This window comes from Coregonus clupeaformis, chromosome 29 (assembly GCF_020615455.1).
Source record: "Coregonus clupeaformis isolate EN_2021a chromosome 29, ASM2061545v1, whole genome shotgun sequence".
Lineage (NCBI taxonomy): Eukaryota > Metazoa > Chordata > Actinopteri > Salmoniformes > Salmonidae > Coregonus > Coregonus clupeaformis.
In genome coordinates this window covers 41,527,157-41,543,370 of record NC_059220.1, presented here as the reverse complement: position 1 = coordinate 41,543,370, position 16,214 = coordinate 41,527,157, and the positions used below count along the sequence as shown (strand labels likewise).

The 16,214-nt window shown below is 43.1% G+C and overlaps 1 protein-coding gene across 1 annotated transcript in view; it reads left to right on the top strand.

The window, feature by feature from the left end:
• Window positions 1-16,214, top strand: part of LOC121545152 (MAM domain-containing glycosylphosphatidylinositol anchor protein 2) — a 219,678-nt gene that overhangs the window by 104,949 nt on the left and 98,515 nt on the right. Inside the window, exons 7-8 of the mRNA XM_045209210.1 lie at window positions 8,518-8,847; window positions 11,200-11,493. Coding sequence (XP_045065145.1) covers window positions 8,518-8,847; window positions 11,200-11,493 — 624 coding nt within the window. The remainder of the gene's footprint in view (window positions 1-8,517; window positions 8,848-11,199; window positions 11,494-16,214) is intronic.

The following is a 16,214-nucleotide window of genomic DNA, read 5'->3' as shown; positions in this document are numbered from 1 at the left end:
GAGGGGAGAGGAGATGGGAAGGGAAGGGGAGAGGAGGAGAGAGATAATGGGAGAGAAGAGGGGAGAGGAGATGGGAAGGGGAGAGGAGGAGAGAGATAATGGGAGAGGAGAGGGGAGAGGAGATTTGAAGGGGAGAGGAGGAGAGAGATAATGGGAGAGGAGAGGGGAGAGGAGATGGGAAGGGGAGAGGAGGAGAGAGATAATGGGAGAGAAGAGAGCAGAATAGAGCAGGGGAAAGGAGAGGATGGCAGGGGAGAAAGGGAGAGGAGAGGAGAAGAAGAGTAGAGGAGGGGAGAGGACAGCAGAGCAGAGAGCATCTGAAGCAGCGTGCCGATCTCTCTGAATGGTAATCACCAGTCCCACAGTGCTTTCTTTCCTTCCGTTGAAACGCCTGCAGTCTACTCTGTGCTCAGCAGGTTTGAGTAAAGGAGAGACGGAATGGCAGGGTTAAACAACTCATTCAGGGGGAGAGATAATGCGTGTGACACATGGATTGGCAGGCACAGCTTTTAAAAGGAGAATTCACAACATAGGTCGTGGATGTCTTTATCTGCAATGAAAGCCATCATCATGGTGGTCCTCTGTAGCTCAATTGGTAGAGCATGGCACTTGTAACACCATGGTAGTGGGTTCGATCCCCGGGACCACCCATACGTAAAAATGTATGCACACATGACTGTAAGTCGCTTTGGATAAAAGCGTCTGCTAAATGGCATATTATTATTATATTATATCATATGAGTGATGATTTATTTGATTTGATTTGAGACAACGCTCGCTAGGGTTGAATGGTGGGAAACCGGTTACTGAGATTTATTGCCCAAACCAACTCCCTTTTCCCGGGATAAATAACTGCAAGAAACCGGTAAATTATAATACATTATTTATATGAACAGCATGACGTGAAATGGAACTGATAAATTATATGCAATGTCTAAATCTGGCTTCTCTACGGCCTTCTCTCTGCTCTCTGCATGATGAATCATCAACGCTCAGGGTGGGGACAGACAGCCCATCTCAGTATGGAGCACATTTCACAATGCATGTAGACCTATCATCTCATCATGGTAACTTTGTTTTATTGTGACAGGTAGGCCTACATTTGCTCAAGCATAGCATATTCTACTGGCTGTCAGGGGTCACCTTATTTTTTAATTGCAAAGATAAAAAACATGTTATTGCAGCTGCAGAGTTTTTAAACAGCCTATCACTCGAATATCGTTGCTTTAAATCCGTGCATGTGCGAGCACTCTCTCACATTCTTTCTCTCGCTCTATCAATTCCATTCAAATTCCATCCAAAATAGATAATCCTGTTCAAGATTGATATATATAGCCATATATATACAGTGGGGGAAAAAAGTATTTAGTCAGCCACCAATTGTGCAAGTTCTCCCACTTAAAAATATGAGAGAGGCCTGTAATTTTCATCATATGTACACGTCAACTATGACAGAGAAAATGAGAAAAAAAATCCAGAAAATCACATTGTAGGATTTTTAATGAATTTATTTGCAAATTATGGTGGAAAATAAGTATTTGGTCAATAACAAAAGTTTCTCAATACTTTGTTATATACCCTTTGTTATCAATGACACAGGTCAAACGTTTTCTGTAAGTCTTCACAAGGTTTTCACACACTGTTGCTGGTATTTTGGCCCATTCCTCCATGCAGATCTCCTCTAGAGCAGGGATGTTTTGGGGCTGTCGCTGGGCAATACGGACTTTCAACTCCCGCCAAAGATTTTCTATGGGGTTGAGATCTGGAGACTGGCTAGGCCACTCGAGGACCTTGAAATGCTTCTTACGAAGCCACTCCTTCGTTGCCCGGGCGGTGTGTTTGGGATCATTGTCATGCTGAAAGACCCAGCCACGTTTCATCTTCAATGCCCTTGCTGATGGAAGGAGGTTTTCACTAAAAATCTCACGATACATGGCCCCATTCATTCTTTCCTTTACACGGATCAGTCGTCCTGGTCCCTTTGCAGAAAAACAGCCCCAAAGCATGATGTTTCCACCCCCATGCTTCACAGTAGGTATGGTGTTCTTTGGATGCAACTCAGCATTCTTTGTCCTCCAAACACGACGAGTTGAGTTTTTACCAAAAAGTTATATTTTGGTTTCATCTGATATTCTCCCAATCCTCTTCTGGATCATCCAAATGCACTCTAGCAAACTTCAGATGGGTCTGGACATGTACTGGCTTAAGCAGGGGGACACGTCTTGCACTGCAGGATTTGAGTCCCTGGCAGCGTAGTGTGTTACTGATGGTAGGCTTTGTTACTTTGGTCCCAGCTCTCTGCAGGTCATTCACTAGGTCCCCCCGTGTGGTTCTGGGATTTTTGCTCACCGTTCTTGTGATCATTTTGACCCCACAGTGTGAGATCTTGCGTAGAGCCCCAGATCGAGGGAGGTTATCAGTGGTCTTGTATGTCTTCCATTTCCTAATAATTGCTCCCACAGTTGATTTCTTCAAACCAAGCTGCTTACCTATTGCAGATTCAGTCTTCCCAGCCTGGTGCAGGTCTACAATTTTGTTTCTGGTGTCCTTTGACAGCTCTTTGGTCTTGGCCATAGTGGAGTTTGGAGTGTGACTGTTTGAGGTTGTGGACAGGTGTCTTTTATACTGATAACAAGTTCAAACAGGTGCCATTAATACAGGTAACGAGTGGAGGACAGAGGAGCCTCTTAAAGAAGAAGTTACAGGTCTGTGAGAGCCAGAAATCTTGCTTGTTTGTAGGTGACCAAATACTTATTTTCCACCATAATTTGCAAATAAATTCATTAAAAATCCTACAATGTGATTTTCTGGATTTTTTTTCCACATTTTGTCTGTCATAGTTGACGTGTACCTATGATGAAAATTACAGGCCTCTCTCATCTTTTTAAGTGGGAGAACTTGCACAATTGGTGGCTGACTAAATACTTTTTTTCCCCACTGTATACCCTTTGTTGGCAATGACACAGGTCAAACGTTTTCTGTAAGTCTTCACAAGGTTTTCACACACTGTTGCTGGTATTTTGGCCCATTCCTCCATGCAGATCTCCTCTAGAGCAGTGATGTTTTGGGGCTGTCGCTGGGCAACACGGACTTTCAACTCCCTCCAAAGATTTTCTATGGGGTTGAGATCTGGAGACTGGCTAGGCCACTCCAGGACCTTGAAATGCTTCTTACGAAGCAACTCCTTCATTGCCCGGGCGGTGTGTTTGGGATCATTGTCATGCTGAAAGACCCAGCCACGTTTCATCTTCAATGCCCTTGCTGATGGAAGGAGGTTTTCACTCAAAATCTCACGATACATGGCCCCATTCATTCTTTCCTTTACACGGATCAGTCGTCCTGGTCCCTTTGCAGAAAAACAGCCCCAAAGCATGATGTTTCCACCCCCATGCTTCACAGTAGGTATGGTGTTCTTTGGATGCAACTCAGCATTCTTTGTACTCCAAACACGACGAGTTGAGTTTTTACCAAAAAGTTCTATTTTTGTTTTCATCTGACCATATGACATTCTCCCAATCCTCTTCTGGATCATCCAAATGCACTCTAGCAAACTTCAGACGGGCCTGGACATGTACTGGCTTAAGCAGGGGGACACGTCTGGCACTGCAGGATTTGAGTCCCTGGCGGCGTAGTGTGTTACTGATGGTAGGCTTTGTTACTTTGGTCCCAGCTCTCTGCAGGTCATTCACTAGGTCCCCCCGTGTGGTTCTGGGATTTTTGCTCACCGTTCTTGTGATCATTTTGACCCCACGGGGTGAGTTCTTGCGTGGAGCCCCAGATCGAGGGAGATTTTCAGTGGTTTTGTATGTCTTCCATTTCCTAATAATTGCTCCCACAGTTGATTTCTTCAAACCAAGCTGCTTACCTATTGCAGATTCAGTCTTCCCAGCCTGGTGCAGGTCTACAATTTTGTTTCTGGTGTCCTTTGACAGCTCTTTGGTCTTGGCCATAGTGGAGTTTGGAGTGTGACTGTTTGAGGTTGTGGACAGGTGTCTTTTATACTGATAACAAGATCAAACAGGTGCCATTAATACAGGTAACGAGTGGAGGACAGATGAGCCTCTTAAAGAAGAAGTTACAGGTCTGTGAGAGCCAGAAATGTTTCTTGTTTGTAGGTGACCAAATATTTATTTTCCACCATAATATGCAAATACATTCATTAAAAATCCTACAATGTGATTTTCTGGAAGAAAAATCTCAATTTGTCAGTCATCGTTGACGTGTACCTATGTTGAAAATTACAGGCCTCATCTTTTTAAGTGGGAGAACTTGCACAATTGGTGGCTGACTAAATACTTTTTTTCCCCACTGTATAGATGTCCTAGCCTACCTCTTTCAGGTAAGAAATTGATGGGTTGTGCATAATAAGCTTCTAACTTATAGCCTCTGTCTCTTGTGCAATACGCACACACCTGTGCTCCACTGGCCTCGCTCCTTATAAAATACTCCTTAACTTAGAGTCCCATGCAGGAAAAGCTAGACTAGAATAGCTTGCTGGACATTCTTTTTTTTAGCGTTTCTTATACCAATAGACTATTCGAAGAGGGAAGCAATATCTTGTTTGCTGAACGTTAAATATAGCAACCAATAGAACTCATGGGTAGTTTGAAAGAAGAGCGAACGCACAATGGTGGTAGGCTAGCAGTTATTTATTCAGAGCCATAACTATTCAATCTGATTCTAGTCCTATATTATTCAAGCATGTCATTAGAATGATGAAGATAAGGATAACGAAACTTATGTCATTTAACTGTTGAAAGTGAGGTAGGAATAAAGCAACACCAGAGAGAGAAAGAGGAATTATTATGAAAGGCCCTATTATATTTCAAAAAATCAAATCAAATTCACTAGCCTATACTTGTAACTTTGTTCTCTCCCTGCTTTATCATGGTTTGAACGAGGTGTGTAATTCCAGTCCATATATTACAGTACAATACAATACAGTACAGTAATACAGTGCACACTCAAAAAGATTAGCCTATTGGAGCTTGTTTCATTTATTTTCCCAAGAGAGCATATACTGTAGCTAGCTTTTATGTTTTTCTGTTGTGCATAATGTGCAGTAGACCCCTAGATTTTTTCCACATTTTGTTATGTTACAGCCTTATTCTAAATGGAATCTACACACAATACCCCATAATGACAAAGCGAAAACAGGTTTTAATAATTTTTTACAAATTTATAAAAAAAAAAAAACTTATTTACATAAGTATTCAGACCCTTTGCTATGACACTCAAAATTGAGCTCGGTGCATCCTGTTTCCATTGATCATCCTTGAGATGTTTCTACAACTTAATTGCAGTCCATCTGTGGTAAATTCATTGATTGGACATGATTTGGAAAGGCACACACCTGTCTATATAAGGTCCCACAGTGCATGTCAGAGCAAAAACCAAGCCATGAGGTTGAAGGAATTGTCCGAAGAGCTCCAAAACAGGATTGTGTCGAAGCACAGATCTGGGGAAGGGTACCAATAAATTTCTGCAGCATTGAAGGTCCCCAAGAACACAGTGGCCTCCATCATTCTTAAATGGAAGAAGTTTGGAACCTCCAAGACTGGGGCGAAGGTTCACCTTCCAACAGGACAATTACCCTAAGCACACAGCCAAGATAACACAGGAGTGGCTTTAGGACAAGTCTCTGAATGTCCTTGAGTGGCCCAGCCAGAGCCCGGACTTGAACCCGATCGAACATCTCTGGAGAGACCTGAAAATGCTCCCCATCCAACCTGACAGAGCTTGAGAGGATCTGCAGAGAAGAATGTGAGAAACCCCCCAAATACAAGTGTGCCAAGCTTGTAGCTTCATACCGAAGAAGACTCAAGGCTGTAATCGCTGCCAAAGGTACTTCAACAAAGTACTGAGTAAAGAGTTATTTTTAATACATTTGCAAAGATTTCTAAAAACCTGTTTTTGCTTTGTCATTATGGGGTATTGTGTGTAGATTGATGAGAAAAATAAGGCTGTAACGTAACAAAATGTGGAAAAATTCAAGTGGTGTGAATACTTTCCGAATGCAGTGTATATCATGTCTATTGGATAACGGTACAATCATTTGCGCTTTTCTGGGCTTGGGCTCATTTTGGCCAAAGCACTTGGCCCTAAGCCCTTTATCGAGTGTCCACTTGTTCCGTTCGATAGTGATCACTCGAGTCTGCAAGTGTTTTGGCCAAAATGAGCATTGACTTCACACTCGACATTCCAACTGCCACTTATCAGTATTCAACATATTCTAAATATTTTCCCAACCATTGTCTCCCGCAACCTGTCTTGTGCATAACTCACTCGCTATGAAACACGGGCACTGGGGCAGACGTATACTCTGATAGACAGTGAGAAAGTTGTAAAAACAAAACGACATCGCTCTATAAAATATGTGCAAGTACTGTATATCGTCACCAGTGATTTCATCAGCTGATTTAGCTTGTTGTAGCCTGTCTGCTGCTAGCTAGCTTCACTGACAAACACAGATATGGATTTTTGATAGCTAGCTAGGGATGTTGGGCACTGCCCTGATAAACAGTGTGTAGCTTGTCACTTATTTATGATAGTTTGACAGCTTGCTGATGAAGATGTAGACATGTTCTCATCATGTTTTCAAAGCACCAATCACTATGTTGTAACATTGGGTCAGCTAAAAGCACAGCGGAGCAGCAGACTCGATACTGTACTGATTCGGGGCAGAGCAGGCTCTTCGTTGCTGTCGCTTGCCTTTCTCTGACATTTTTCCAATTTAACGACGATGTGCTTTGTAGCCATGTCAAATCATTTGAAAGATGCATAACTCCTAACGTTACAGCATTGTTGCGTTAGGTATTTGTTTAATTTAAATTGTCCCTTCATGATGATGATCGGGATCTGTTAGTGATAGTTTTATGATAACTGCACTGTGATTTAGATTTTGCGGAAGAAACAGTTAGGGAGTTTTTCTTAACGTTAATGTCCCAATTTCATTTAAACATTTTAACATTTAAACATTCACACCCCTAATTTGATTTCTTTCATTTAATTCATGCTCAAAATCCAAAAGACTGAATTTTGCAGAATATACAGTAACATTAGGACAATACTTTTAAAAAAACACAACACAAGGTACTACATACACTTAGTCTACAATTAATAATTAATAATTCCAGTTATTGCGATGTTCAGTCTTTAATGCTCTTTTTAAAGTAGCATTTTGACGTAGTATACAGTGGTCTCTACAGTAGTGTGAAAAAAAACATATTTTTCTTCTCCATGTTAGTAAAATGGCTCACGTAACATTCAAGCACTACTTACAAAATAAATATTGTTGAATGCAGCTGGCTGATTCACTTCATGACTCCATCTGTAGTCACTCACTACTAATGTAGCCCTACTGTATGAGTGAGTGGCTTCACATTCATCATTCTGATCCCGTGGTGCAGTGGTTTTCTCAAAGTCAGTGTCTTGGAGGCATTTTCTTTTCATCTTGATTAATAGGGACAGTACGATGCTTCACACTCACTCGCCTGGGCTATTTTTAGCAACTCTTTGTGATGTCAAGAGACTGGAGAGATGGGATATGTACTTACACCAATCGTAAAAGGAACATTTACAAATACGTTTGATTGTGAATAATCTTTTTCTGTTGTGGTTCATGTTTTAAAGTAATAGACGTTGTTTTTTGGAGTGTGGGAACAGCTATTTTTGTATTGGAAGTGTTTTTTTTTCATCCCCTTTGCCTGCATCCTCTGAGTTGACGTTTCACTGCAATTGTGGCTTCAACCTTTTAAGCTGCATGCTCAAACATTTGAATTCAACAGAAGGCACAAATATTTTCCTGTTGTTTCAAAGTATTAGATACCAAATAGATAGTACATGGAAAAGGGACTGAGAGACCACTGTTATATCAGTTATTTACGTCACTGTAAATTGGTACATTGGAAATATTTTTGCTAATGTTTTTAATGCTTTTAGTGTCCTGCAAAGATGCATATGAACTCTGAGGTAAATGGGAAAGTGATGTTTATCAAAAACACTGTCGTGAAACGTATACCGCTGTCTTCGTGGAAAGGTGTGTGACAGTTAGAATGAAGTCGGAAAACAAACAACCTCAAGTAATTAGTTAATTCACTGAAATGCAACCTCTCTCAGAGAATCTGGGAATTTGGCTCTTATTTTTGCTCTATTATTAGCCGTCCCTAATAAGTTTGTCCTGAATTTGTCCTGACCACATAAACTAACCAGGAAAGTCTCTTGGACCTACAATAGTTATACAATGACTTATACCAAGTGTTTTTTCTTGGTCTCCAAAGGGAGACGTGGTTTGGATTCCACTTCTGACACCAATATTATGCTAGCTAGCTTTGGTGAGCAATGAACATTCATTCATTCAGCCATCTTTATTAAAAACTGTAACTTTTTGTGCCCCCAGGTGGCAGCCATAATCATATATCATATCAGTACAGTAAGGTTGCTTGTTTATAGGAAAAACATGGGGCCAAAATTCTTAGCATTAGTGCTGATGTAGCCTAATACTCTTTCTCTCCGCAGGGCTAAAGAAGGGGCGCTTCTGGATCACGCCCGACCCGTACCACAACGACGACAACATCCAAATCGGCCGCGAGGTCAAGATCTCCTGCCAGGTGGAGGCAACGCCCCCTGAGGAGCTCCTGTTCAGTTGGCTGAAGAATGGCCGTCCACTGCGCAGCTCGGAGCGCATGGTCATCACCCACACCGACCCCGACGTCCAGCCCGGCACTACCAACCTGGACATCATTGACCTCAAGTTCACCGACTTCGGCACGTACACCTGTGTGGCGGCGCTGAAGAACGGAGGTATCCCCGAAGTCAGCATCGACGTCAATATCTCTTCGACTACAGGTGAGCAATGGACTGTACTGTACTGTTGTCCTTCTAGTCGTTTAATAGCTTTGTGGCACAGTAGACTAAGGTCATCTGGTCAGCCCCTGTTTTAGTGCACAGGACTAGGCCAGCTTTGTCACGTCTAAAGTGGGCATATTGTAGAACTCATCATTACAGGACGTCATAGGTTACAGCAGGGCTCTCCAACCTTGTTCCTGGAGAGCTACCCTCCTGTAGGTTTTCTCTCCAACCCCAGTTGTATTTAACCTGATTCAGCTTTTCTACCCGCTAATTATTAGACTCAGGTGCGCTAGATTAAGGTTGGAGCAAAAACCTACAGGACAGTAGCACTCCAGGAACAGGTTTGGAGAGCCCTGTGTTACAGGGATATGGAAAGTCATCAAGATCTTTTAGTGTTTATGTAGGATGAGATGCTGGGACAGCCCCTCCACACACACCCCTACCCCTCTTAGTAGGCAATACACAAAGTGCATACTACAGTATGTGGACTTTGATAGGAAGGACACGCCAAGACTGAACGATGGGCAGATGTGGCAAAAACACAGACCGCCATTCATATACAGTCCATAATCCTTATGTGTTGGGTTTTAAAGCATGATGAGTTTCCAGTAAAGTCCGGATTCTAATGTGAGTGTTTTCGGGCCAGATTGTTGGGATCTGTCCATTCAATCAGGCCTAAATCAGTCGCTAATATGCACATTCCTACTTAATGATTATTTACAGCCTGCTAGTTTAGGGTCACCTGTGTTATTTTCTCCTAATTAGCTACTCCCTCTGTATTTTGCCTTTAGTTTGTTGGCATACAAACTGATGAAAAATATCTTTAGGTGTTTTTTCTTTAAAACTATTGATAATGAGTTAGTAATGCTGGAGTGGAACATCAAATGTTTGATGATAAGCCCGGACGTTGACATTATTATTCCTGTTGTGGGCGGGATGATTGGTCAATTGGCAATGAAACAGAAGGAGAACTTAAAAACATCAAGGAGCTGACCATTAGGATCATTGAAGTCCATTAAAACTACTGTTGTGAGTAGTTACAACGCATAAACCCAGAAATAGATGAGTCTATGTGCGGCGAGGAGCCTTTGTAGGACATGCTAATGTGCATCAACCTGGAAATACACACACACACACACGCATACTTCCCTCCCTGGCACAGGTCTCCTGCAACTACTTACGTAAGTCTCAGCTGGTGTGTCTTTCCTTCCCTCTCATCTAGCTGTCTTGATCTGTTCGTCAGATTCACATTTTTAGGGCCTGCGTTTGCCATTGTTGTCACCTCCAGTATATTAACCAATGGAGCAGAGAAGCAGCCTCCAACATGCATTACTCAAATCCATTTGGGCTAAGCAAAGTAAAGCCCATCCAGAATGATTGGCCTGGGTTGGGATGATGGTATATGCCTTTGGCAGAGAACCCCCGTAGGGGAGCGGAGCTGAAAGCTCAGGGGGAGATAGCTACCCCTCAAACGCGCCAAATAAATGACCTGGCAAGCCCAGGAGACCTGTCTGTTCATTCGTTGCCTCTCTGCTCTGTGTTCCCTTCCCTTACTGTATTACATATTTGGTGCTATTTTTGTATTCATAGCTTTTTATGTCAGTGTAGCAGCAGCGGATTGGGATTGCAGTAGCAGAGGATGAAGGATGAAATGAAACAAGGATGCCACAGTCATAGCACTGTTGGAGAGGGGGGGAGGATGAGGGGGTGGTTCAGAGGGTTGGATGATCAGAATGCACAGGGCAAAAATCAAAGTGCTTCCTGCCTCCCACTGGGTGATTGTGATCAAGAGAGTGGAGGGGGAAAACACTGAGTAATACTTATACTGTCTACCAACCCCTAATCCTGGCTGGAGAACTACAGGGTGTGCAGGCTTTTGTTCTTGCCCACCTGATTCAGCTAATCAAGGTCTAGGTTATTTGTTGATTAGTTGAATCAAGTGTTAGTGCTGGGTTGGGATAAAACCTAGCTCTACCACAAAGTAAAATCATGTTAAATAACATCACGTAAAGTAACACAACGTAAAGTAACATAACGTAAAGTAACATCACGTAAAGTAACAAAGTAACATCACGTAAAGTAACATCACGTAAAGTAACATCACGTAAAGTAACATCACGTAAAGTAACATCGCGTAAAGTAACATCGCGTAAACTAACATTGTGTAAAGTAACATTGCGTAAAGTAACATAACGTAAGAAACAACCTAAAGTAGCATCACATAAAGGAACATCACGTAAAGTAACATCACATAAGGGAACATCATGTAAAGTAATGTAACGTAAAGTAACACCACGCAAAGTTAAGTAACGTAAAGTGACGTTAAGTTTCTTTCTCCTTCTCTCCCAGTCCCTCCGGAGCTGACAGTGCCTCGGGGCAAGTCCCCCATGGTGGTCCAGGAGGGTGACACAGTGGACCTGCAGTGCCTGGTATCAGGGAAGCCAAAACCCATCATCCTATGGTCGAGGGCTGACAAGGAGGCGCCTATGCCCGATGGCAGCCTTCAGACGGAGAGCTATGATGGTGTGCTACGAATTGTCAATGTATCGCGTGAGATGACTGGAACCTACCGCTGCGCCACCAGCCAGTACAACGGCTTCAACGTGAAGCCCCGGGAAGCGCTGGTGGAGCTCACTGTGCAATGTGAGTATTCTGGATATACAGTGTTTTTACAGTACACTTCTGATAAATGCAATGGGTTTGAACCACGGTGGGTTACATTGGTGCTGTGAGCTGGATAGGTCTCTATAAGGAGGAGGTCAGGAGAGGTAGATGAACCGTGCAAAATAAAAAATAATATATTTGAATTGTGACTTGAAATCGTTTTAAGGGGTTTAAGTTAGATGTGTGGGCATTTCGCATTTCAGTATTATATTTTGTTTGATACATCATACGTCATCAATTCAATACATCATTAGTTTCAATTAGAAACAGCACACAACGTTGGTGCGTTACACATTTCACTAATCATCTGGCCTCGGCTAATCATTAAAACGTCTGGATTCAATTTCCCCAGGTGGAGAGGTTAATGTAACGTAATCAATTCCCTATTGTACGTTCTACGTTCAAATAAATATTTCAACACAACTTTAACTCAGTCACGCCGAAAAAGTGACCGAAAAGGCTCGTATCTCAGTGTTAATGACCATTAGCGGCCTACACTTAACGTTTATTGACCTTGTACATACATGCGTGCAAGGAAATGATCTGGTGACATGATGGAGGAAGACACTATTAGAGGAGCCTTGGTGGATGCATACCAAATGGCACCCAATTCCCAATGTAGTGCACTACTCTGGTCAAAAGTAGTGCACTACATAGGGAATATGGTGCCATGTGGGATGCAAGCTGTGAGAAACATCCAGTCTAATTAATAGCGTCTGTGTTACTCTTAATATCGAAGAGGAGGGAAGATGCCTTGGGATGGCTTATAGAAATGCAGAGCTAGTTATCGCTCGGATCACCGCTTCTTACTTACTAGTGTCAGGCCTGTGAAATATCTGTGATCTCTGACCTTATATCCCACCCACCACCACACACACATACAGACCGTGAGGTGGGTGAGGAATGATGAGCCATAGGAAGTGTGTGCGTGTGCGTGTGTGCGTTCATGGATTCATGAAGGCGCATGTGTGTGTGTGTGTTTTGAGCGTGCCTGTGTGCATTCATGGATTCATGCGGCAGTGTGTGTATGGCTGTGCGTGTGTGTATCACTAGGCCACATACACTATTCCACAGTAGCTCTCACTGAGTCACTGGAGTGAGAGCCCCTTAGGCAGCCTGGCCTCAGAGTTGTCCTTAGTGTGGCCCCAGCAGAACCGTTTGTGGAGTGTGCAGAAACAGACGAGAAGGAGGCTAGGGGAAAGGGGGGATGAGGAAGAAGGAGGGCTGGGCCCAGAGAGCCTGGCCTTGTGGGACCAAGCCAGGTACAATCAGAACTACAGCAATAGGGCTCTGGTCAAAAGTAGTGCACTATATAGGGAGTAGGGTGCCATTTGGGACGCAGCCTAGCTCCAGCATTGGGATGCAGATGCCACTCCTCCTCCCCCTCTCCCTACCCAATCTCTCTCTCTTCCCCTCCTGCTCTCTCTGGATGAGTGCACTGAACAGTGTATTGACACAGATAAGGAGGTGTAGGACATGACAGTTATCTGTTACTGTACGCAGTGCTATGCACACCAAGGAATTGCAGGAGCGCCGCTATCCGACAGGAGTGGCAAATAACGGTAACAACCGGGGCCATGGGATTGAAGGTGGGATTTTCATTGGCTCATGGTGTTGGTGTAAATATGACAGGGTAAATGCTGGGTATAATCTTGTATATGCTTGATAAAAATTAAAACGGGCAATCTGCAATTGCTACATACATTTTTAGACTTTTCAATCAGTTATATACAGTGGTGTGAAAAAGTGTTTGCCCACTTCCTGATTTGTTATTTGTTTGCATGTTTGTCACACTTGTTTCAGATCATCAAACAAATTTAAATATTAGTCAAAGATAACACAAGTAAACACAAAATGCAGTTTTGAAATGAAGGTTGTTATTATTTAGGGAAAACAAAATCCAAACCTACATGGCCCTGTGTGAAAAAGTGTTTGCCCCCCCCCTGTTATAACACAACTCAACTGTGGTTTATCACACCTGAGTTCAATTCCTCTAGCCACACCCAGGCCTGATTACTGCCACACCTGTTCTCAATCAAGGAATCACTTAAATAGCCTGACATAGTGAAGTAGACCAAAAGATCCTCAAAAGCTACACATCATGCCGAGATCCAAAGAAATTCATGAACAAATGAGAAAGAAAGTTATTGAGATCCATCAGTCTGGAAAAGGTTCTAAAGACATTTCCAAAGCTTTGGGACTCCAGCGAACCACAGTGAGAGCCATTATCCGCAAATGGCGAAAACATGGAACAGTGGTGAACCCCTTCCCAGGAGTGGCCGGCCGACCAAAATTACCCCAAGAGCGCAGCGACGACTCATCCAAGAGGTCACAAAAGACCCCACAACAACATCCAAAGAGCTGCAGGCCTCACTTGCCTCAGTTAAGGTCAGTGTTCATGACTCCACCATAAGAAAGAGACAGGGCAAAAATGGCCTGCATGGCAGAGTTCCAAGACGAAAACCACTGCTGAGCAAAAAGAACATGAAGGCTTGTCTCATTTTTGCCAGAAAACATCTTGATGATCCCCAAGACCTTTGGGAAAATACTCTGTGGACTGACGAAACAAAAGTTCAACTTTTTGGAAGGTGTGTGTCCCATTTACATCTGGGGTAAAAGTAACACCGCATTTCAGAAAAAGAACATCACACCAACAGTAAAATATGGTGGTGGTAGTGTGATGGTCTGGGCCTGTTTTGCTGCTTCAGGACCTGGAAGACTTGCTATGATAAATGGAACCATGAATTCTGCTGTCTACCAAAAAATCCTGAAGGAGAATGTCTGGCCATTTGTTCGTGACCTCAAGCTGAAGCGAACTTGTGTTCTGCAGCAGGACAATGATCCAAAACACACCAGCAAGTCCATCTCTGAATGGCTGAAGAATTTTTTTTTTTTTACTTTGGAGTGGCCTAGTCAAAGTCCTGACCTGAATCCTATTGAGATGCTGTGGCATGACCTTAAAAAGGCAGTTCATACTCGAAAACCCTCCAATGTGGCTGAATTACAACAATTCTGCAAAGATGAGTGGGCCAAAATTCCTCCACAGCACTGTAAAAGACTCATTGCAAGTTATCGCAAACGCATGATTGCAGTTGTTGCTGCTAAGGGTGGCCCAACCAGTTATTAGGTTGTAGGGGGCAATCACTTTTTCACACAGGGCCATGTGGGTTTGGATTTTGTTTTCCCTTAATAATAACAACCTTCATTTAAAAACTGCATTTTGTGTTTACTTGTGTTATCTTTGACTAATATTTAAATTTGTTTGATGATCTGAAACATTTACAGTGAGGGAAAAAAGTATTTGATCCCCTGCTAATTTTTTAAGTTTGCCCACTGACAAAGAAATGATCAGTCTATGATTTTAATAGTAGGTTTATTTGAACAGTGAGAGACAGAATAACAACAAAAAAATCCAGAAAAACGCATGTAAAATATGTTATAAATTGATTTGCATTTTAATGAGGGAAATAAGTATTTGACCCTCTCTCAATCAGAAAGATTTCTGGCTCCCAGGTGTCTTTTATACAGGTAACGAGCTGAGATTAGGAGCACACTCTTAAAGGGAGTGCTCCTAATCTCAGCTTGTTACCTGTATAAAAGACACCTGTCCACAGAAGCAATCAATCAATCAGATTTCAAACTCTCCACCATGGCCAAGACTAAAGAGCTCTCCAAGGATGTCAGGGACAAGATTATAAACCTACACAAGGCTGGAATGGGCTACAAGACCATCGGCAAGCAGCTTGGTGAGTAGGTGACAACAGTTGGTGCGATTAATCGCAAATGGAAGAAACACAAAAGACCTGTCAATCTCCCTCGGCCTGGGGCTCCATGCAAGATCTCACCTCGTGGAGTTGCAATGATCATGAGAACGGTGAGGAATCAACCCAGAACTACACGGGAGAATCTTGTCAATGATCTCAAGGCAGCTGGGACCATAGTCACCAAGAAAACAATTGGTAACACACTACGCCGTGAAGGACTGAAATCTTGCAGTTCCCGCAAGGTCCCCCTGCTCAAGAAAGCACATATACAGGGCCGTCTGAAGTTTGCCAATGAACATCTGATTGATTCAGAGGAGAACTGGGTGAAAGTGTTGTGGTCAGATGAGACCAAAATGGAGCTCTTTGGCATCAACTCAACTCGCCGTGTTTGGAGGAGGAGGAATGCTGCCTATGACCCCAAGAACACCATCCCCACCGTCAAACATGGAGGTGGAAACATTATGTTTTGGGGGTGTTTTTCTGCTAAGAGGACAGGACAACTTCACCGCATCAAAGGGACGATGGACGGGGCCATGTACCATCAAATCTTGGGTGAGAACCTCCTTCCCTCAGCCAGGGCATTGAAAATGGGTCGGTATTCCAGCATGACAATGACCCAAAACACACAGCCAAGGCAACAAAGGAGTGGCTCAAGAAGAAGCACATTAAGGTCCTGGAGTGGCCTAGCCAGTCTCCAGACCTTAATCCCATTGAAAATGTGTGGAGGGAGCTGAAGGTTCGAGTTGCCAAACGTCAGCCTCGAAACCTTAATGACTTGGAGAAGATCTGCAAAGAGGAGTGGAACAAAATCCCTCCTGAGATGTGTGCAAACCTGGTGGCCAACAACATGAAACGTCTGACCTCTGTGATTGCCAACAAGGGTTTTGCCACCAAGTACTAAGTCATGTTTTGCAGAGGGGTCAAATACTTATTTCC